The sequence below is a fragment of the Tubulanus polymorphus genome, chromosome 11 (assembly GCF_964204645.1).
Source record: "Tubulanus polymorphus chromosome 11, tnTubPoly1.2, whole genome shotgun sequence".
Classification (NCBI taxonomy): Eukaryota; Metazoa; Nemertea; class Palaeonemertea; order Tubulaniformes; family Tubulanidae; genus Tubulanus; species Tubulanus polymorphus.
The window spans coordinates 12,000,833-12,023,622 of NC_134035.1; the positions used below are offsets into that span (position 1 = coordinate 12,000,833).

The 22,790-nt window shown below is 39.2% G+C and overlaps 1 protein-coding gene across 1 annotated transcript in view; it reads right to left on the reverse strand.

Moving 5' to 3' along the window:
* LOC141913307 (MAM and LDL-receptor class A domain-containing protein 2-like) overlaps positions 1-19,173 on the reverse strand; it is a 103,330-nt gene extending 84,157 nt beyond the window's left edge. The window contains exons 1-31 of the mRNA XM_074804802.1: positions 18,940-19,173; positions 16,028-16,177; positions 15,320-15,585; positions 14,955-15,039; positions 14,459-14,635; positions 13,780-14,051; positions 12,630-12,720; positions 12,359-12,487; positions 11,660-11,931; positions 11,069-11,153; positions 10,898-10,981; positions 10,498-10,641; positions 9,861-10,126; positions 9,487-9,571; positions 9,181-9,339; positions 8,485-8,639; positions 8,292-8,399; positions 8,060-8,150; positions 7,347-7,655; positions 6,573-6,755; positions 6,238-6,447; positions 5,607-5,872; positions 5,146-5,233; positions 4,885-5,049; positions 4,262-4,450; positions 3,575-3,736; positions 3,181-3,321; positions 2,615-2,859; positions 2,433-2,514; positions 1,211-1,339; positions 478-594 (exon numbers count right to left, since the gene is read on the reverse strand). Coding sequence (XP_074660903.1) covers positions 478-594; positions 1,211-1,339; positions 2,433-2,514; positions 2,615-2,859; positions 3,181-3,321; positions 3,575-3,736; positions 4,262-4,450; positions 4,885-5,049; positions 5,146-5,233; positions 5,607-5,872; positions 6,238-6,447; positions 6,573-6,755; positions 7,347-7,655; positions 8,060-8,150; positions 8,292-8,399; positions 8,485-8,639; positions 9,181-9,339; positions 9,487-9,571; positions 9,861-10,126; positions 10,498-10,641; positions 10,898-10,981; positions 11,069-11,153; positions 11,660-11,931; positions 12,359-12,487; positions 12,630-12,720; positions 13,780-14,051; positions 14,459-14,635; positions 14,955-15,039; positions 15,320-15,585; positions 16,028-16,177; positions 18,940-18,994 — 4,960 coding nt within the window. The 5' untranslated portion in view covers positions 18,995-19,173. The remainder of the gene's footprint in view (positions 1-477; positions 595-1,210; positions 1,340-2,432; positions 2,515-2,614; positions 2,860-3,180; positions 3,322-3,574; positions 3,737-4,261; positions 4,451-4,884; positions 5,050-5,145; positions 5,234-5,606; positions 5,873-6,237; positions 6,448-6,572; positions 6,756-7,346; positions 7,656-8,059; positions 8,151-8,291; positions 8,400-8,484; positions 8,640-9,180; positions 9,340-9,486; positions 9,572-9,860; positions 10,127-10,497; positions 10,642-10,897; positions 10,982-11,068; positions 11,154-11,659; positions 11,932-12,358; positions 12,488-12,629; positions 12,721-13,779; positions 14,052-14,458; positions 14,636-14,954; positions 15,040-15,319; positions 15,586-16,027; positions 16,178-18,939) is intronic.
* Positions 19,174-22,790: the final 3,617 nt, after the last annotated feature.

The window sequence follows — 22,790 nt, forward strand, 5'->3', positions numbered from 1 at the left end:
ACAGTTGGCCTACGTCTTGTTGGTAGGATGGAACCAGGCTCTTATATTTAGCAACTATCTATGGACGAAGCAAAACTGCATTTCGTATGGTCCAAAAAGAAGTCCAAAATCCAAAACTAACATATGGTCGCTGTTGCTGTTGTTACTGACTGAATCGAGACTATTCCGTAAGGAAAGTCTTCCAACAACATTCGGCAGTTTTAATAATAATAATAATAATAATAATAATAATAATAATAATAATTTATTTACTTATAAAGCGCATTTCTATAAAACATAATCATTGCACTTCACATTATTAAAACATATAAGACAGAAGCAGATTAAAACACTAATTGTACAGATTTCTAAAATAAAAAGTTTTTAAACGTGATTTAAAACATGAGACAGTTGGACTTTCACGAATTTCCTGTGGTAAGACATTTAATAAAGTTGGTGCCATGAAAGTAAAAGTTTTCATGAATTGACTTTACTTACATTTAGTTCCGGTTGTATGATCAGATCCTCGCACGCGTTTCCAACTATACGAATTACTGATCGGAGCTCTCCATCCGCACAAATCCATTTCAAAAATGCAGTTAAAACTATTCTTATCTGAAGATGAATATCATCAAAATTATCAACACAGTCTTCTAGATAGATATCAGTAAAAGTGAATGAACACCGGTAGTACTTTGAACAATTACTTGCTTTCATCAGAACTTATGAGCTTATGCTGCTAGTGAATGAAGTAGCTCCATTGGGTAAATTGGCTATTATTAATAATATTTTATTTCCACAAGAAATTGTAACAAATTTTATGTTCCAATATCAGTGGTAGGTGCTCATTTAAAGCAAGGTTGCTTGTCAAGTATGAGACACCTATCCCTCACACGCATTCAAAACACATATACTCATCAAGCATGCACACATTCACACATTCAAATTTACAGAATTACAAAATTACTAATGGCGGGAAGGGGAAAAAAAAATCCCCTAATATATGAGTTCACTAAACAAATAAACAGAATACATCAAAAAGCATTATGTAGGGCCGTTCGCTATCTGACCACGCTACTGCGAACTAGTATCGAAAGCTCATAATTTCTAATTAAATCTAGTTAACCTACAAAGTACTTTAATTTGACATAAGGTTAACGCAGTTTTTCAACTCCGATGATAGATATGATACGCGAGATAAAAGTAATCATCACTGATTAATAAAGCATACCTCTTGGAGTAGTAGTAACAATAGGTTTGGTAGTCGTGGTCAGTTGCGGAGTTGTAGTAGTCGTCTTCAGTTTGGTCGTCATGATTGTTGTAGTCGTGACGCGAGGAGGAATCGAATCAGCGGGTAACACTATACAAACATCACATTCATTACATTAGTGACTGATACTACGGGATCTGGTGGCTGATACCATGGGATCTGGTGGCTAATTGTATGGGATCTAGTCGCTGATACTACGGGATCTGGTGGCTGATACCATGGGATCTGGTGGCTAATTGTATGGGATCTAGTCGCTGATACCATGGGATCTGGTGGCTAATACCATGGGATCTGGTGGCTAATTCTATGGGATCTAGTCGCTGATACCATGGGATCTGGTGGCTAATACCATGGGATCTGGTGGCTAATTCTATGGGATCTAGTCGCTGATACTACGGGATCTGGTGGCTAATACCATGGGATCTGGTGGCTAATTGTATGGGATCTAGTCGCTGATACCATGGGATCTGGTGGCTGATACCATGGGATCTGGTGGCTAATACCATGGGATCTGGTGGCTAATTCTACGGGATCTGGTGGCTGATACCATGGGATCTGGTGGCTAATTGTATGGGATCTAGTCGCTGATACTACGGGATCTGGTGGCTGATACCATGGGATCTGGTGGCTAATTCTATGGGATCTAGTCGCTGATACTACGGGATCTGGTGGCTAATACCATGGGATCTAGTGGCTGATACTATGGGATCTGATGGCTCATGCCATGGGATCAGGTGGCTCATACCATGGGATATAGAGGCTGATACTATGGGATCTAGTGGCTAATATTATTATGGGATCTGATGGCTCATACCATGGGATCTAGTGGCTAATGCTATGGGATCTGATGGCTAATACCATGGGATCTAGTGGCTGATACCATGGGATCTGATGGCTCATACCATGGGATCAGGTGGCTCATACCATGGGATATAGAGGCTGATACTATGGGATCTAGTGGCTAATATTATTATGGGATCTGATGGCTCATACCATGGGATCTGATGGCTAATACCATGGGATCTGGTGGCTCATACCGTGGGATCTAGTGGCTGATACTATGGGATCTAATGGCTAATCCTATAGGGTTGCTAATCCTTTGGGATCTTATGTAAAGTGTAGGTTGTTTTTTCTGTTTAAATCATTCCTTCAAATATTTAATCTCTGATTTGACGACACTTACGATTACACATCCGCGCGTCATCAAATTTAATGTCATCAATAGCAATATATCCATCTGTGCCGAACACAGCTTCAAATTGAACCTACAATAAAACGTTTGAAGTATATACGAGGCTATTGAATCTAAAAATATATGAATCACTACTTCAACATTTACGGTATACACATTATTTTGAAACGTACTGTATATGAATAACCTGTTTTGATGAAAAGTCGTGCTTCCGTCCACCTGTCAGTGTGTTTCATCGATTGTTCCCATTGACTGTAATCACCCCGGCCGATTTCGTTTAACCAAACTCGCAGTTTTCCCCGCGTGTTGCTTTGAATGTTGTAGTAAAAGTGCATACATGTTTTTCCGGCGTCGAATGTTTCGCTGATCATACGTCCGGTTCTACCGTAAACTTCGCCCTCGACGTACGCGTAATAACCTGTAAAAATAATCAAACATTACAGGAGCCGACTAGGAAAATTGGAAGACCGGGTCCGATTATAAGAGAATGGCATTTCTAGTAATCACAATGAAAGCGGAACTTCTCTCGGCCGTCAAAAATATTCATCTGAATAGATACAATTTCGAAAAGAATGAGGGATTAACAATTTTTGTCTGGATAAGAAAGGCAAAATTAAGCAGTAACTTCTACCGCAAACAGAAATGAAACATATACCGGTACTATTAGAGGTGCTAAGGATATATGAGAGTTAATCACCACAATCATTTTGGTTTACTTCGAATAAACGTTATTGCTTACCTGTGCTGGATCCACCATTTGTATTGTCGATATTAGGTCCTTTGCCTTTTGTGTCTTTAGCGGACATGACGACCCAATCAAAATCACTAGTATCAGAGTTATACCACGAGCACGAATTACCTCCTTCGAAATCACAATCACCTGAAACAGAGATTCATATCGTATATATCATATCATATCATTATTTACCATCAAAGAAAGCCATAAGCCTATGTACAGACAGCCTTATTAGTTTGGATACTTAAAGTCCTTTGTGGTGATATCAGTAAATAAAGTCCCTCTATTAAACTGTTCTTTATGAGGGTGCCGCTGTATAAAATTCATATCATTCATCGTCGAAGATTATCCAGAAAACTCTCGTGAAATTGTGAAAAATTGATGATTGAATATATACCTGGTTTCGGGCAGAGTCCGGGTTTTAACTCGTAGTCGTCGATAGCGATATCGCCGCGAGGTTGATTGGTTACGGTTCCCTCGAACGCGATCTGAAACGGACTTCCCGCTAGCGAACTAGGAACAGACGCGTAGCCCAGCGACCAACGATTACCTTGATCGCCTTGGAAACGAAAAACAAAAACATCACATTTAAAACTAAAACTGCTGTAGAAAAGTTTGTTTTGATGAAAGTTCACTTAACTTAACCCTTTCAGTGCGTCTACACCGCAGTGCGGTGTATAAATCGGTGATGGACATTGCTAGTACGCGGTGTATTGACGTAATTAGTAATTAGTTTAATTTCTAATGAAAGATGGCAGCACCTGTCAAACATAGTGAAATATTGGTAACTAACGATACACCGCTCTGCAGTGTAGACGCATTATAGCGGTATACCCATTATTCGACACACTGGGGCGGAATTTCTAGAAAATTTCAAATTATCTCCAGCACTTTGGGTGTTACTTAGTCAGCACTGAAAGGGTTAATGTAGGAGATTTCTTTATGATTTAAGAAAATGTTGATAAAATCAAATCACAAAGGATATTACATCAGCATAAAAATTTCACTGACCTCCAAAATTATTGAGAAATTACAAACAGTAAACAGTGTGTAGAACATTTCGAACAAAGACAAGAAATATTACCTGATTTTTGCCAAATATATTTCTGCGTTTTCGCGCCCTCGAACAATATCTTCAAGCTGCCGATATGATCGCCGTACATGTGATAGTAGAAATTAACGCACCAATCTTGAGGTTTCTCGTCGTAGATGGCGGATTTCAAACGCGCCGTTTCTGAACCTCGGTACGACGATTCAATATACATGTAATATCCTATAACGAATCGATAGAACTGATTCAGTTCAGGAAAATATCAACGTAACCCAATTCTACCGACAGAGCAGACTCCCTTCGCCCTCAAATCTCGAGAGACCAATAGATTCTTCCTGTGATACGCAAATTCTAAGCCAGGATGAGTTAAAAAATTTGTATAATATATTGTAAGAGGGGGCATGCAATAATAAGAGGTAAACAGTCTGACCATGGACTCTATGGTCTATATGGTATGATTTAGTTAATTTCTAATCATTTGACTTTGAGAGTCATAGGTTTTATCACACTTATTGAAAACATGAAACGACTGATGAAACTTCACCACAAATTTGAGTTTAACCAATCTATGAACCCGAGCCCAGGATCCAGTTCTACAGAGTCGTGAACATATTTCTTCTGACCAATAGATAGAATCAGGAACATTTCATTTCTACCTTGATCAGTGCCGTACGTGTGATCAGTGTTGGGTCCGGTTCCTCCTGAAATCGTGCCACCTCGCTGTTGAATCCACGCAAAATCTCCACTCGGGTCATTTTTGAAACCGCAATTTCTATCGATATCGCCTTCGAACGAACACTTTTTCTTCGACAGAACGCTACCTGTAATTATACGAACAAATTTTCGTGAAAAATGACAAAACTATTCTTATTGATTCGATCAAAACTTTGCAAATAAATCCTATTTCAAATGCTTACCATCGCTACAAGACCCTTCCTTCAAGATGACGTCATCAATCGCGATATCGCCGGAAGATTGACGTCCACGAACGCCTTTAAACGCGACCTAAACCAGAAAATAAATTCAGCACAAAAGATTAACCCTTTCAGTGCATTTACAACGCAGTGCAGTGTATGAATCGGTGATGGATTTTGCTAGTACACCGCACTGCGGTGTATTGATGTAATTAGTAATTCGTTTTTATCTCTATTGAAAGATGGCAGCACCTGTCGAACATAGTGAAATATTAGTAACTAACGATACACCGCACCACGTTGTAGACGCACTATAGTGGTATTCCCGTTATTCAATACACTACAGTGGAATTTTTCAAAATTTTCAAATTATCTCCAGCACTTTAGGGTATTGATTAGTCAGCACTGAAAGGGTTAATTCTCGGTACTGCGGGAACCGACGTCGCCAGAAAATATTCTCTTACTCTGAAATCATTTTTCGGCGTAAAATCGATTAGGCCGTGCATCCAACGATTGCCGTGGTTACCGGACTGGATCCAAATCGGAGTGGTCTTCGTCAGTCCGGTTTGGACGTAAACGAGTAGTTTGTTGACCGTTTTACCGAACATGTGATAGTAGAAATCCAAACAATACGATTGCGCGCTACTGCTACGCGTGACGCGAGGGCTGATCATCAGAGCGGCGTCGTTGTCAGAGCCAAACGTAGTTTCGACGTACATGTACCAACCGTCTAAACCGGACATAAAACAGTTTTAAATTAACAAAGATCTGAGATCATCCGATATGACCTTTTGTTGAAACTTAAAACTGAGAAAAACGCGTTTGAAATTTTCAACTTTTTTATCATTCTCGATCGATATATTAGGTTAATTAAGGTACAATCGAATGAGTTATGCTTTATGAAACGAGCAAATACTTATTGATGATTGAAAAGAAGGCCTGGAACAAACAAAAGTTTGGACGAAATTTCTGTCAATTCGTTCACTTGATTTCAAACTATTCATGTTTGACGGATTAATGGTGACGAACTTAGCTACAATTAGCTTAGCTCTTGAATTATTTCAATAAGCAAACCGAAGATGTTAAACTCATTACCTGGAGAATTAGTCGTATGATCCGCACCCGGTCCTGTCCCGACCGTCATAGTTTTGCCTTGATTCCGTTTCCATTGGAGAACTTCATTTTGGTCATGACTCCAACCGCACATATCCCGATCGAAATTACAGCTGATGTTTGTGGTCGGGGCAACGGTCGGAGGAGGCAGCGTTGTGGTTAGAACTGGAGGAACTGCAGTTACAGGTTCAACTGAAAAACATTACATTCCATGTACAATTCATTAACAGGCATTTCATTGGGCTCAGTAACCCTTGAGTCCCTCGATTTCCCAAATAATGCCAAGATAGTGGCAGCAACGCTAATATTCTACTTACTGTCACATTGTAGATTATTGAATTCAATATCGTCGATAGCGATGTCACTTCTTACACCGGATCCGACAACTCCTTCGATGACTATATCGTAATTCTGACTGGTATCGATAGGAACGCGAGCGTTTAACCAAGCCGATCCTTGTTCACCACGTAAACTCCATATTACACGTGAATTAGCACCACCTATATAAACAACCATTCACATATACTTCAGTTACTTACAATTCAATCTTCATTTTTACCAGGAGCCTGATTATCAGACTTGGCTAAGCACATTTGGAATCTATAGCTTAATCTAACAGTTCAAGACCAGACTTAAGATTCGAAGCCCAGTTCCATAGTTGAAACTTAAGTCCTAAAATTAGTTTTATATATTAAGATTGGTATTAAGTTGTTAGATTGGCTATAGAACTAACAGGGCCTTAAAAAAAGAAAAAAAAAAGTAAAAAAAAAAACAGGGTCTTAGATTGGTCTAAAAAGTCTTAGAACTTCGACTGGTCTTTAAGTCTATAGAACTATAGAACAGTAGCCCTGGGAATCAGAAAATCTCTTCCAAGATTTTCAAGCTGGACCCATAGAAGACTAGTCGGTCGATTTAACACTTCATGAATTTAAGACGATCTAGCGTATTTCTTGTAAATTATCAGAGTTGTTTAGTACAGTGAGTAAGAGAATGAGGCTTTCAAAAAGATTTGACCAGTGGGCTCACATTTCTGATCTAGTTTCCCTATCATCATTATATCGAGAATTGATACGAATGATTTATAAACTTACCGTTTGTTCTCTGTAGAACGTTCAAAACTCCCATGTGCTGGCCTTTCATATGATACCAAAACGACAAACAAGTAGTAACGGCAGAGCTCTCGAACGCTTCACTGACGAGTTGAGCTTTCTCTCCCGGTTTCCTCGGTTCAGATGATTCGATGTATAGGTACTTTCCTTTCTTCGATTGTAAAGTGTGGTCGTTGTCCGGACCGGTGTTCAGCGTACCCGTATTACTGGTGTGTAAAGTCCAGTCGAAATCGGCACCGGCGAGATGAGACCACGTACACAGTCCATCGTCCTCATCAAATGTACAAGCACCTACGCGCGAAAACGGAACACCAGAATTTCAGTCTGAATTTCTTATCATTCGTACACTTAGTGATGAAATACTCTGACCGCATGTTTTGATGATAATATTAATTCCCACAATCAGAAAATCAGTCGGAAATGTTTCCTCGAGTTAGTAGTTTATAAAACATATCTACTTTATCCTAATCGTAATCTTCAGAAATAGTGAATGGTGAATAGTACTCAGTATTCCTGGAGACGACTATTAGGATATAAAACACTGAATAAACTACACGCCCAAGGAAACATTTCACACTCACTTTTCTTGGTTAGTGCAGGATTTACATAAAGCGATCTTGAGGCCTTTTTCTCAAAAATAAATCAAGACAATGGATAGAACTGAACTGACGGCTCCGCAGTATTTTATATCATACCTGGTTTGCTGCAAGCACCTTTCTTTATTCTCACGTCATCCACGCTGATCGCGCCCTGTTTGTTTCCACCGGAGATAGCTTCGAACACAAGCTGAAAACAGATCAACGATATCTTCGATACTTTTCATGAATGGAATGGCTAATGATTCGCTTGAACCTCCATCAACTGTCTTGAAAAAAAATAAGTTGAGGCTAATTTTTTGTAGAAGTAACATTGCAGCAAACTACTTACACTGTATCCTTGTACAGCATACATTTTTGAGACAGTAAACTCAACTGGAATCCATCTATTCCCTTGATTTCCTTTTTTCCACAGCATATATTTATACGAACCATCGACCTACAATGATATTCAGTTTAGGATAAGAACAAGTTTTTTGCTTTTTTGCAATTACATTTCGATCGTGAAATATTCAAACACTTACGTAGGCATAAACCATCAGACTTCCGACATCATCACCGATCATGTAATACCAGAACCTAACACACATATCGTGCGGATCTTTATACGTCTTCGATTGAAGTTGGGCTCTTTCTTTTCCTGGTGCTTGACCGATATTATTGACGTACATATAATGTCCTATACAATATAGATTCATACTCGATAAGTCATTACCACAGTTCAGATTGGAAGTTTGAAGTGAAGAAATTTCAGTCAAACTTAACTGACAACTATTGAACTACTGGATGCAGATGTTAATATAAATGATCTCGACCTGGTTCGAGATCATTTATCCTGGTTCAACTAAGATAAGTTCCAACGCAGAGTTAAAATTAGTTGATTTACAATGTTTCAATTTCAACTGAATATTATGGAGTTGGGTCCTGGTGTAAGCATGTTTAAGGGTCCTGGTGTAAGCATGTTTAAGGGTCCCGGTGTAAGCATGTTTAAGGGTCCTGGTGTAAGCATGTTTAAGGGTCCTGGTGTGGGCATGTTTAAGGGTCCTGGTGTAAGCATGTTTAAGGGTCCTGGTGTAAGCATGCTTAAGGGTCCTGGTGTAAGCATGTTTAACTGAATCTTTCAACTCTTTAACATTTTCAGATAATATGTTTACACTTATAACAAATGACTGATGAAAAATCTGTTAAAGTATCACAGAAAGAAACTCATTGATATTAACCTGTTTCAGTGTTGGTCGTATGATCCGTATTCGGACCAGTTATCTGCGAACCGGCTTTACCCGTAGTCCACGACCATTTGTGATTATCCATCACGTTCGCGTAACCGCAAATAGAGCTCAATTCAAAATCACAAAATCTGTGACTAAACAGAACGTCGGCTGAAAACAATAAATAAAGGAGATCGTAAAATGCGAAATAAACCCGCGATGAAATGTAAAATGTGAACCTCCCCGCTAGCAGAGATATCGCTAATCGTTTTGCCTTGAATTGAACTCAATTTCTGAAATGGCTAAAAACAAACTTACAGAAACATTCTCCTTCGGTAAATACAATATCGTCCAAAGCTATGTCACCTTTAGCCCCGCCGCCCATACGAGCAACAAACTGCATCTGAATATTCAATAACAAATGTTATTCAGTGACATACATTCAATTGATAGATAAGCATGGCCACATTCCCAACATTCCCCCAGTTTTCCATGTTATAAGACAAAATTCCCCGAGTGAAACTTCTGCAGGTGAATGATGTTTCTTGGTTAGAAATAATAAAATGTATTTATTTTTCATGAATCACGTATTGATCAAGAATTATGTGGTCGAAAGCATATGCAAATTCCCAGATTCCCAGAGTCAGTGGCCACCCTGCAGCAGACACATCAAGACGAGAAAAAAAACTTACTCTGTAATAGTTCTGAATCGAAATCGTAACTTGAGCCTTCTTCCACTTGTCCTCTTGATCGCCGGATTGTTGGAAGACAAGTTTAGTCGCGGCGCCGACTTTCGTATAAACCTGCAACGAGCCGATATCGGAACCGCTCATGTGATACCAAAACTCCAGACAGTAATCTCCGACGCTGTCTTTCGGCGGTTTGAACTCTTGACTTTGAAGAATCGCTTTGTGTCCCTTCGAACCGGACGACGAATCGATGAAAATGTAGAATCCACCTGAAGATGAAGTGCGAAGAAGATTTGAGGTTTTCCTTTCAAAACTTTGCGCCTCACATAACGTATGAAATTATCAATAAACAAACCTGCCTCACTAGGGGGGGGGGGGCGGATACGATGTGAGGGTTTTACCAATTTTTCTAGTGAAAATGAGTTTCGAAGCGGGCAGTTTTATATCGACAGAAAAATAAGTAGTTTTGACAAAATTGCGCCTTTGCTTTACAGAAAGTGCCATTTTCAGATATCTTTTTTTGCCTGAAGTGCCTTAAAATTAAAATGACCAAATTTTGAGGGTCTTTTCTTTGCATTGTTGGCTTAAAATAATAGTAAAATACTCATTTAATGGCAACAGTTATCACGTGTATACTAACCCCCAGTAGTGTGATCGCCAGACGGACCCGTTCCCGACGTTCCCGTTCCTCCTTTTTGACGTATCCAATTCGTGTTATCGTTGTGTAAATCTTGCCAGCCGCATTTATCGGTTTCGAAATCGCACGATATTCCAAAAACTGCAGCTGAAAAAAATTAGACCCGATTTTTCATTATTAGTGTATTAACTTTGAAAGCGCTAGACCGGTTTCATTCAAAAGTTTGGATCAAAAATCTTAGGTATTCTGAATTCAAAATGAACTAATTCAACTCTAAAATAAGGCTACCGGTAACTGGGGAGTCGGGTATTTCATTATCTCACGATTAAGATCTTTATACCAATCGGGATAGTAAAAATTGAAGAGTTGGTGGAAGAGATGGAACCAAGAGTTTGATACTTACGTAAAGTCGGCAAAACTGTCGTGGAGATTGGTTGGGTCGGTTTCGGAGTCGTTACTGGATACAACGTTGCATACATCGGTCTCACTAGAACAAATACATAATAACGGATATATCAGCAAAAGAAAAAACACAACGGGAAATGTGAAATGGGATAAACGTTGTCATATGTACCTGCGCATTGAGACACCGATAGTTCGGTATCATCTATAGCTACGATAGAATCAGTGTTATCTCCGAATATTCCTTCAATAACCAGCTGTATGGAATAGACACGAATATCATCAGTCGTTAAACATAGCTTTTAGAAGGAGAATGTCTTATATCAGAGGACACTTCTAGGTATAACATTCTGCGCTTAAGGCATAGGAAGAGAGACCAGGTTGAAATCTACAACCACCAGTATTTATTTGAAGACATGAAACCCCAGTCTGGATACTGTAGAATCCACTTGTCGCGGATCTCCCAGGACAAATAAGGTACATGAATCCCAGGCAGACAGAGAAGGGATGGGTCATTATCACCATGAATTAGAATAAGAAAACATGTAATACATATTTCAGATCGTACATTTTTGTATGTGTGAGAGTGCACGGAAGTGTGAATGAACCTTTTTCCTTTCTTTTTCTAATGTAACTTTTTTTTTTGGGCCGGTATATCCTACAAGCTATGCTTTTTTATATCTTCCCCTCTGATTATTTGAACCGGTCGACGGTGGGATAAACGGAGTGTACCGTATCTGAAAAGCTCGACGATTCTACTTACTCTAACCGGTGAACTTAAAGCGCCGATCGGAACCGTCGCCTCTCTCCACTGGTCAGCCTCGTATGAAGATAACGTCCACAACAATGTCTCAGATACTCCGGCCACGTTCGCCAGTACGCGCAACGTCGCGTACGAGCTCGACTCCTTCTTTCCACCGAGGTAGTAGAAAAATTTGAAACATCGATGTCCGGAAACCGGGAAGACGACTTCGCTATGGATACGCATAGATTGTTGAGGTTTACCGGTCTTCTGATCCATGTACATATAGAAACCTAACGACGAGAATAACTTTCAAAATGACGATGATGGTTATTAGACAACTGCTGAAACTTTGTCAATGGCTGATTTAGGAGGCAAGGCAAGGCCCAGGCTCCCCCCAAATATTTTGCCAAGATAACATTTCCTCAATCTTACACAAAATGCATCAAATCATCTATGGTCATTTGATTAAGAATCACTCTAGATGCTCATTTTTTCTAATTTTTCGGGGGAGGACACCAAAACCTCCCCTTGGCTATTCATGTGACATGTACATGAACATGTATATAAAACTAGGCCTTGGAAGTTCTCGCCCCTATTCTAAATTCCTGGATGTATTCGTACACCAGTTTGTGCCGTAAATCTAACTTAATAATTTCAAACTTTCTACTTTAATCTTAAGGTTGGGATGCGTCAATTAGTTTTTTCTTCAATTCCTACCGCTATCTTTCTGACTGGTATGATCAAGGGCAGGTCCGGAACCGGCTTTTCCCGACTGGCGAATCCAGCGGTTTACGCTGTCGCTATCCGGAGACCAGCCACATTCATCTTTCTCAAAATCACACATTGCTGAAAGCAAAGAGACAATTTTTCTCATCTATAGAAGTATAGTACATGGGTAGGGTGCTTGATATCTTAGAATCATCAATTCACTGCTAAGAATATCAAATCCAAAATCAAGATTTAGAGTAAATGTTCTTAAATATCTTACCATTATCTGCGCAGAGTCCATCAGCGAGTTCTACATCATCTATTGCTATATCACCTAAATGTTGTTTACCGGTTACGCCTTCAAATACGATCTACAAATCAAACATACAGAACATATAACATAACGGATGAAGAGAATCGAAAATTCTGGTTAAAATTTTTCTCGTCAAATATGGTTCCTCACTGGTCGAGACTGATATTAATCTCAGTATTTCAGTATTTCTCAGTATTTAACAAGCAAAACCTACAGTTGATGATTCAACAATTCATTCTGACAGTTTCAAAGTTGTGACTAAACTTCATCGTCAAAGAAATGAAAATGTTTTTATTCAATAATGAAGTTAAGTCAAAACTTTGAAACTGTCGGAATAAATTTTTGAATCATCAGCTGTGGGTTTTACTCATCGAACTGGACCCAGGGGCCGGTTGCATAGTCATGGCTTAGACTTAAGACCAGTCGAAGACCAACTTAGTTCTATAGCCAATCTAACAACTTAAGGCTAGTCTTTAGATCTTAAGTCCAGGGGCCAGTTGCATAGTCATGGCTTAGACTTAAGACCAGTCGAAGACCAACTTAGTTCTATAGCCAATCTAACAACTTAAGGCTAGTCTTTAGATCTTAAGTCCAGGGGCCAGTTGCATAGTCATGGCTTAGACTTAAGACCAGTCGAAGACCAACTTAGTTCTATAGCCAATCTAACAACTTAAGGCTAGTCTTTAGATCTTAAGTCCAGGGGCCAGTTGCATAGTCATGGCTTAGACTTAAGACCAGTCGAAGACCAACTTAGTTCTATAGCCAATCTAACAACTTAAGGCTAGTCTTTAGATCTTAAGTCCAGGGGCCAGTTGCATAGTCATGGCTTAGACTTAAGACCAGTCGAAGACCAACTTAGTTCTATAGCCAATCTAACAACTTAAGGCTAGTCTTTAGATCTTAAGTCCAGGGGCCAGTTGCATAGTCATGGCTTAGACTTAAGACCAGTCTAAGACCAACTTAGTTCTATAGCTAATCTAACAACTTAAGACCAGTCTTAAGATTTAAGACCACTTTTGGACTTAAGTCATAACTGTGCAACTGGCCCCAGATTTTAGACCACTTTTGGACTTAAGTCACGACTGTGAAAACCGGACCCAGATCGTCGAAGACTCACTTGAAATTTGGACGATTTGAACATTTGTTTTTTCACCGACACGCGTCCTGAGAACCACTGGTTGTCCTGATCTCCGCTTAAACTCCACAGCAATTGCGCGGTCTTCGGTTTATCGGCTTCTCGCGCATAAACTTTCATCGTCTCGATATCCTTACCGCTCATAAAATACCAATACGAGAAACAGTAATCTTTACCGGCCGCGTAACTCGGCGATACGAATCGAGCCTTGTCTCCGGACTTTTGACTCGTCATTTCCGTGAACATGTAATACCCTAAATGGATAACGAAATATTCGGACATTGAAGAAACACCTGCAACAGGGTGGCGCCACTTTCCAACAATTTCTAATTCCCTGAGTTTGCCCTGATATTTCCATATAATAGCATAAAATTCCCTGAGTGAATCAGAGAAATTGCGAGGTTTAAAATGTTATAATCTCTAATTATCTTTTATGAATTGCGTATTGATAAAGAAACGCTAGTCAATAGCATATACAAATTCCCAGAGTTTTTCCGGATTTGTCCCACAATTTCAACATTCTCTTTGTTCCGCGCAGAAAGTTGCACACTGATGACTTTTCCTGTGGTGAATCTAGCAACTTATGACTAGTGTTGAGATTAAATACCCCTTTCGGACTAGTTACGGCTGTCCGGACCAAATGATTATATCTAACATTTACCTGCAGAGGTTTGTAGTGTATGATCAACGTCCGGTCCAGTGAACCAGGTTTTAGTCGGTCCCTGTTGTCGTGTCCAGTTAAACTGACCGGTCGAATCGTGAGTCCAACCGCACTGATCGCTTTCAAAGTCACATTTTCGCGCTGCGCCGACGATTTCGCCAGGTGGCACTATCGTAGCTGAAATGACGGAATGAAAAAAAAGATTGGTGCCAAAGTAAGAATCTAAAATCAACGAGTTTGCAATATGGAACCACTACTAGAAAACAATTAAACTCTAATCACACAGTTGATGAAAAATATCTTGCTTATTTTCAAACAGTTTCGAGATTTTGCATAAATTGCTATCATCAGTATGATCGGAAAATTCTCGAAACTGTTAGAAAATAAAAGAGATATTTTTTTTTCCATCAATCGTGGAATTTATCTACAGAGGAAAACATCATAAAACTATTATCTAACATGATACGAGCGATATTAGAATGAATCAGGTACATACGTTCTGGACAACTGCCAGCCGTCAGAGACACATCATCGACTGCGATATCTCCGTATGATCCTAGTTTCGTGGCTTTCAAAACGACCTAAAACAGTTAAACAACACGATCGATAATCTGAGAAACTCTTCTCGAGAATTATCGAGTGAGTATCGAATTTCCATTCGAGTTATCTTCACCCAAAAGAAACAAGAAAATCCTACAATCGATGAGATATTTTTTTTTTTTTTTCAGAAACTTTCCCAAAATATAAAAAATATTTCGCGCGGTAACCCAGTGCGACTAGCGACACGACAGAATCCTCCCTTGCCACAGGCATTGCCGGTACCCCATTCTTAAAGTTATTATGATTTTGTTGATCTTCTACCTGCAGTTTATCGGCGGGTTCAGGAATGTTGACTAAGCCTTCGATCCACTTGTTGCCTTGATCACCCGATCGTTGCCACAACTGCTTTCGTTTGTTGTCATTAGTCCTTTGCATGACCCTCAACGACCCGATGCGACTTCCGTACATGTGATACCAGAATCGAAAGCATCTTTTCTGCCCTTTTCCTACTCGAAATTGAGGAGACAGCAAAGTTGCCCCGCCGTAGAGCGGCCCGGTCGAAGATTCTAGATAGATGTACTTTCCCTCTGTTTAGGAAAGAAAAACGATGTTAACATTTAACGCTGAATTCATGTATAGAAAGTCATGGCTTACACTTAAGATCAGTCTAAGACCAAGTTAGTTCTTTAGCCAATCTAACAACTTAAGACCAGTCTTGAGATTTAAGTCCACTTTTGGACTCAAGTCGCGACTGTGCAACTGGCCCCAGGGTCTAGTTGCACAGTTATAACTATAGGTCCAAAAATGTTCTTAAATTATACATGGTAAGTGTGTTGGATTCGCTACAAGATGGAATTGTCGGGGAATCCTGAAAAAAACTCTCTAAATCTCTAAGAATTCTCTAAATAAAAAAACCAAAATTTGGATATGCTGTATTTGGAATTATCAGGGAATCAAGAAAATTTCATTAAAAGAAATCTTGATTCGCATCAGAAAATCAAGAAAAACGACAGACTTAGTATATCTTACTTCCGGTAGTGTGGTCTCTCCCAGGACCAGTGCTTCCTGTAGCTGTCGATCCTGTATTCAATATCCATTTCATTTCAGTGGCTCCGTTAGTCCACTTACAAATGGTTCCATCATCAAAATTGCAGTCTAACTGGCTCTCAGCAATTACATCTATCAAAAAAATATTCAGTGTTTAGAGATTAATAGAGCTTCAATGCAAATACCTAATATACTTCAATCTAAAAATGCAAGTTTGACATTTGTTTTATCTTTCAACCCTCCGTTGAGAAGACCAGCAACCGGTCGCTTGAACCACTGCGCCTCTCTATTTATTGATTATTTTAAGAAATCTTAAGAATCATATCGAATAAAGTACATGCGTTCATACGTTACTAGGTATGTGCGCACCTAACTAGTCTTATCAGTAGCTTATCAGTTGAGTTCAAGAAAATATTTCTAAAACAATATTTTCACCGGGGCGACCAGAGAAGATAAGCAGTACTTGACCAGTCTATGCGTGTTATCAGAGGGTTCTACAGATTTAAATTCAACAGAAACGATATTTATCTCATATTCACAGATCAAAGGAATGAATGATCAATCAATCTTTGAGCCTTTAAAATAATACTTGTAACACCACCAGACCCGTAGCCATCCATGTCTGCGTCAATTTACGAGAAAGTGGAACTTCTTATAAGAAGTCACCAATGTCTGGTGCTAGGAGTACTCGCGCAGAAAGTGTTTAGAAATTTGAAAATGAGATGCAAAAAGAAGCAATTTCACAACTTCAGCTGTATTTGTGGTGAAAATTTTGCTACTTTTTCCCACAATTCGGCCTCAAATCAACTAAATTTGGAAGCATGTGCATATTTTGAACAAAAACGAATGAAAAAGTGTCTTTTGAAAAATCTTATGAAATCCATGCTCAAAATTTCTTTTAGCCACCATCTGTACGGAACTTTGTCGATGAGTGGGGAGGGGGGTTGTTCTAACACCCCTGAACCCCCTAAATACGGGCCTGACCAATTTTCCAACCAAATTATGTAGTTGTAGATCATTAACAAATACAAGTGTCCTATAATGATTTCACATTAATCATCAGCAAAATATTTGAAACCATATTTACAGTTTCAGATTTAATAATTTATCCCCACCGAAAGAATATTCGGCCATTAAATCTTATTCATTAATTATTTGTTTTAAAGTATCAACTCAATTGTGATTTATATTACCGGTAAGTAACAAGCAAAGACACCCTTCAACGTAGTTGAAAATCTTTTTTATCTATGTATATATTTATACATATGTACATGTATGAATATAAATTTGTGGAAAAATCATTCAGAATAGAAATAATGAAAAATGTTTTGTTTCTAAAAAGTTCCGAGGGGCTTTTAGTTAGGCTTAGCGAGGAGTAATAAAGCCATTATGATTGTAAAAATTATTCAAGGCATCTTCATATCAAATACTGACTATTGAATTCTAGACACCACTAGGGTATTGGGTATTGTATTGTATTCTGCTGGTATTGTAAAATGGCATTATTCAATTGGTAGCGATGTGCCATTCGAAAGCCAGTCCTCACAACAGGCTTACCATACCAGGTTTAACCAACAGGCAACAAGCCTGATGAACAGTGGAGTGACACCACACTTGACTGGTCAATGATCGCGGCCACTCGACTGACTCATCACACAACAATACGACATTCTCGACACTTTTGAGAGCTCAGTCTACCGACGAACAGTGCCAGGCAGGCAGTCGTCTGCTGGCAGTGGTCAGCATGCTGAACTTACTCGTTCAACTTTCAAGAAGCTTCAGTATTGCGGCGTCTGTCATCCTCAACTAATGAAACAAACGTTGCGCAAGCGTTTGCCACGTGGGGAATTCTTATCTATCGTCTGTCCTTCTTATTAACTTTTGAATCGCCCACGATTCATTACTTTTTACCGGGACATACAGCAAATTGAGGAAGGCTGATAAACTTTCTAAACACTGGTGGCGCTACTGTACGGTACTGATAGTATATAGCGCGTGCGGGCTCTGTAAAATCCCGACGCATTGTAATTTTCCAGAATCCGACCATTTCCCATCGGACATCCGACCCTGGACAAAATTTACCGGTTCGTTACTGTCTGACATTTGCCTCTATTTCCAAAGGAACATTTTCCGCTTTTACCGAACCTTGCGATACCAGTGCCGCTCAGACTCAGGCCGCCGGCGCGCATGGCATCAAGCGGCCTAGAGGGAATCAAACAGGGCGCCATTCTCAGCCATTTATGAACCCTTTCAAGACACACCCCGTGTCCAGCTAAATAGATAAGCGCAAGGTCCACATAGTCGATCGCTGTCTTTATCAATACGTCCACGATCCAAAAGTACACACTTACACTTATCGCTTGTCAGAGACCAGGAGTTGGACTTTACTCAGTAACTGAGGGGCGTTTCGATAGTTAGATATCATATTCTAGTCAATAAATTCAAATCACAAATCTATCAACAGGTCCAAAAAAAATAACGAAGGTCCAAGAAAGATTTCCAATTTACAGCAGAAACTGACAGGAGTTTGACACAAGATTTTGCCATATGATCCAATCATTGCCAGAAGTAATTTTGTGACGAAGTCTATCGTTTAAAACAATTGAATGCAATTAGTATATTAGCATTAAAATGAAAAGATCTACCTACACATACATGTATACAGTAACGTAATGCAATTATTGCAAAACGAACAAATTTTAAATGTACTTAACTTGACGCAAATGAATATAAAAATGTTATCAAAATGTTAACATTTTCTCTCACTGTTGATGGAAAGAACTAGGACTTTCATTTTCGATTTCTCTTTCAATAACTACATGATGATAATTGCGATAGAAACTGCGAGAAATTGCGGAAGATAATCTTTACATAATTTTATACTGTGCTCTTACCTGACGAGGCCAAGTGCACCGCAAGTAGAATCAACACCTTAACGGACATGCCCATCGTTCAGATCTGCAGTTTGTGCGTTTGTATGAGAACCATTTATTTGAAGTTCTTCGATGTTGTCCCAGTATCACAAGAAACAAGCTGTAAGGTCGCCACAGAGTTGGACGTCTGAGCAAGAAGTAGCTGACCAGTTGTGCCTAGAGCGAGGTGGGCGTTTTGTTGTTTACCTGCCTGGGCTCGTGTGGACAACTGAACGTTTTCGAAATTCAGGTGTATAAGATAACCACTGATAAGACACAAGACGATACTCGGTACCGCCTGGTACAATCGCAATCAGGCTGATAAGACCTCTTTAGAATTTAGAGTTAGACGATAATGAATTTAAGCTTATGTAAAATCTATTTCTAGCTCATATTAGTGTGAATTCAGTTATTGAATTTATTGATATTACACCTTGACCTCAGCGGGCAGATGGATGCTTATATATCACACTTTTGGACCGTTGTACAGACGGATTCTCCGGATGTATCGATAAACAAATGTATTTACTTCTCACTGTGAGATTGATCGTCGTACTTCGTTGGGTCAAAAATGTAAATTATAAAGCTGGAGGACCGCGGGAACTATGGTCGTACTTCGTTGGGTCGTAGTATAAACGGCTCTCTTATATTTTTAGCCAGCGAAAAACCACAATTCTTGTACGCCATTCTTAAATAACCCCAGATCAGACACGACGATAAAAAGTCTCGTTAAAGGAACGAAGAAAAACATGGATAGTTCCTCTTTCCAAAAAGTATCAAAAGCGTGTCATGTTTTGCGATTTGGCTGCGCGGGTCACCATCGCTACCGCGATACCTCTGTTTAACATTGTTCTCAAGTATGTATTTCTCTCGAGTCCTAGAGCAGCTCGTTATACCTAATTTCATGAACAGTCAATGCATTTTTTTCAAGTACCTGATTTTCACATGTATAAAACACACACGGTGTATTTCTTGTTGTTGCACATATTATTGGCTACTGTTTAGTTAATTTTGAAAGAAATCACGTAGAAGGAAGTCATTTAGCCGATGGAACAAGATGCCTTTCTGTTATCCAGCAAAGTCAAAGGTACTATAACTTCCAAATCTCTTTAATATAGATAAGATGAAATATCGTGTTTTTTTTAAATGTTTTTGTGCACTAGTGCAAGGTATAGATGTAATACGAAATCAAATGTTTGCATCTAGGATTAGATACGGTTTCACGCGTAGAAGCTTTTTGCCAGTACTTGAATAAATAGAAATAGGCAAATATTATACAACTCAAGTGCGGTAATTTACAAAAATCTCATCTGAGTGGGATAGATGTTTTTATTTATCGTTTGAAAAATTAAGATCAAGGCAATCTGCATGATGATTTTCTGTTAGCGGTATCACAAATATTAGACGTAGCCTATCTATGTAGAGCTGTGGGCGAGGACTCAGTGAAGAGTATTTTTAATCTGATCTCAATTGAGAGAGTAAATACAAGGGGGTATGTGAAGAGACCTTTAACCTATATGCAAATATGACAGCAAAATTTAACCCTTTGCGACGAAAAAACTACACAAATGACTTGGCGTATGATAAACTGAGCGATGAAGAAAATGCATAGACTCACAACGATAGTTACAAAACTTCACGAAAATTATCAATGTCTGTTTCTTGAAGAAGATTGGATTTAGATAAATCTGGAAACTGTCATATTAACTTTAGAATATCATCATTGTTTGATCATTCATTACCAAAGACATGATTGTGGCCTAAAGTAGAATGAATAAATGGTTGTTATGAAATGGTTGGTATTTCAAGAGGTAAAAAGGAGTAGGAAATTGTAAATTTAAATAGAAGTAAAGATAACCACTCGAAGTAAAATCAGATATTGGAAATACCGGATTTTGGGGTCAGCTCATAGCATTTACCATGTAACTAGGCAATTCAATTATGATAATCAGGGGAAGAACATGCATGTAATAGAATAGATAGTGTTGTGCAATCCTGAGACACTAATGGTAAAATTACACAGAATTGAATGATAACAGCCGCTCTTTTTACCTATCAAAACACCTTGGTTTCATATCAACAGATAGGTCCCATGAAGAATCGCGCTTATAATATTTTCGTCCGCCGAACTTTGCTCGGCGACTCTAAAAATCGATTTCATTGATAGGAAAAATTCGCATTTTATTTTCCGGATGAATTCGTTTTCGTATGAATTCAGTTCGAAACTCATTCGTAACTACTTCGTTCGGTGAATTTACTCTCGTTTATTGATCGCGGTTAATTACTGATCAAATGTTCGACCAGTTATCGGTATGGAATTTCTGCGAGTGCATTGCGTGGGGTTTTCTGATCCAGTTGTAAAGTGTTAAAACCATTACGCACTACGAAAGTCGCACGGGTAACACGCCCAACATAGTAATACACCTCTTAACATATAATTGCATATAAGATATTTGTTCGTCTAGAGTTCGAGGGTGAGTAGTACGAAGTGAATTTCAGGGAGACATACAAACAGTTCTCTGTCTAAGGAGCTATCGCACAGAACTCAGAGCTAGCGAGGAATCCGGCCGGCAGATTTTTTTGGGAAACCGATTTTCTATATAAGCGCGTTATATCATACTGACCAGAAAAAAAATGCCAATTCAAACGCCTTTAAGCGCGGAAGTAACGACGAAAACGATTCGCGAAGGAAACAAAAGATCGATAATTACCGAAACTAAAACCACAGGAATTGACGAGACTGGAGAGAAAATCATCGAAGTGGTGACGGAAACGAGGACGGAAGAAATCGAGCCAGACGACCCGGAATACGAGCACGAAACGGCCGGTCAATCATCGTCATCAGATAATGAGAACGATGAAGTGAAGGAGGAACGAGCGCACACTGCGGAATCGGTGCCGTCCACCATCGTGGATGACTCGAAGGTAGGGAGCACCACCCCTCCGATATATCGAGATTTGAAACCTGACGCTAGTTAAAACTTCAGTTCACAGGTTTGAAGCAATTAAAGTTCTGATTGATTAACGGGTTTCGGACGAAGTCTTCGTTTTGGCCCGCTTCACATTGTGGTGTTTTGCACTGGTCATTATAGAAAACAAGAACTAGAGCTAGATAATCGTTGGTACAGTACCATTGCAATTGTTTAAATCATCATTAAAAAACAAATTTGAAAGATTCTAGATTTAAAATGTTCTAAACAGGTTTGTTAAACACAATTTATATTGTCTTGCGCACATGATAAAACAGAGCTGATATGATACTATTAGAGCTTACAGAATAGTAAACAAATATCATTTAATCGTCAAAAAGTGTTCTCTAAAAACCATAGATTGAATTGCGCACAAGCTCAGTTGAGCCGGGAGATTTGAGATGAAGGTAGCTTCAGTAAATTAATGTAATAAAATCTGGTAGGCTAGTTGGTGACCACGGCAGGGCACTCATTGGGCACCGCCACGGCCGGCCAAAATTTAGGGCCCAATCAAATGCTTGTTTAGAATTTTTTGCATATGCTGTCTTACCCAGAGGAGGAGTTTTATTTATTCGAAAATTGTGGAATGCTGCAAAGCGTTTCGAATTAATAAAACCATGCTCTGCGGGCCTTCAATGAGGTTCTTGGCCCATTCTCTGGTAGGAAAAATAATGACGTGTATCGACCCGCCCCAGTAAACTCATTTGCTTGGTGCTGCCATCTCTGCCCCATTTACTCAATATAGACCCACAGGGCCTGATTTATCTATTTCACCGTACAGTGCTGCCACCTCTGTGCCCTTCTTACTCAACGTCGAACCTCAATGTTTGATCACATGATCTGTCATTCGGCTCCCATTTTGTC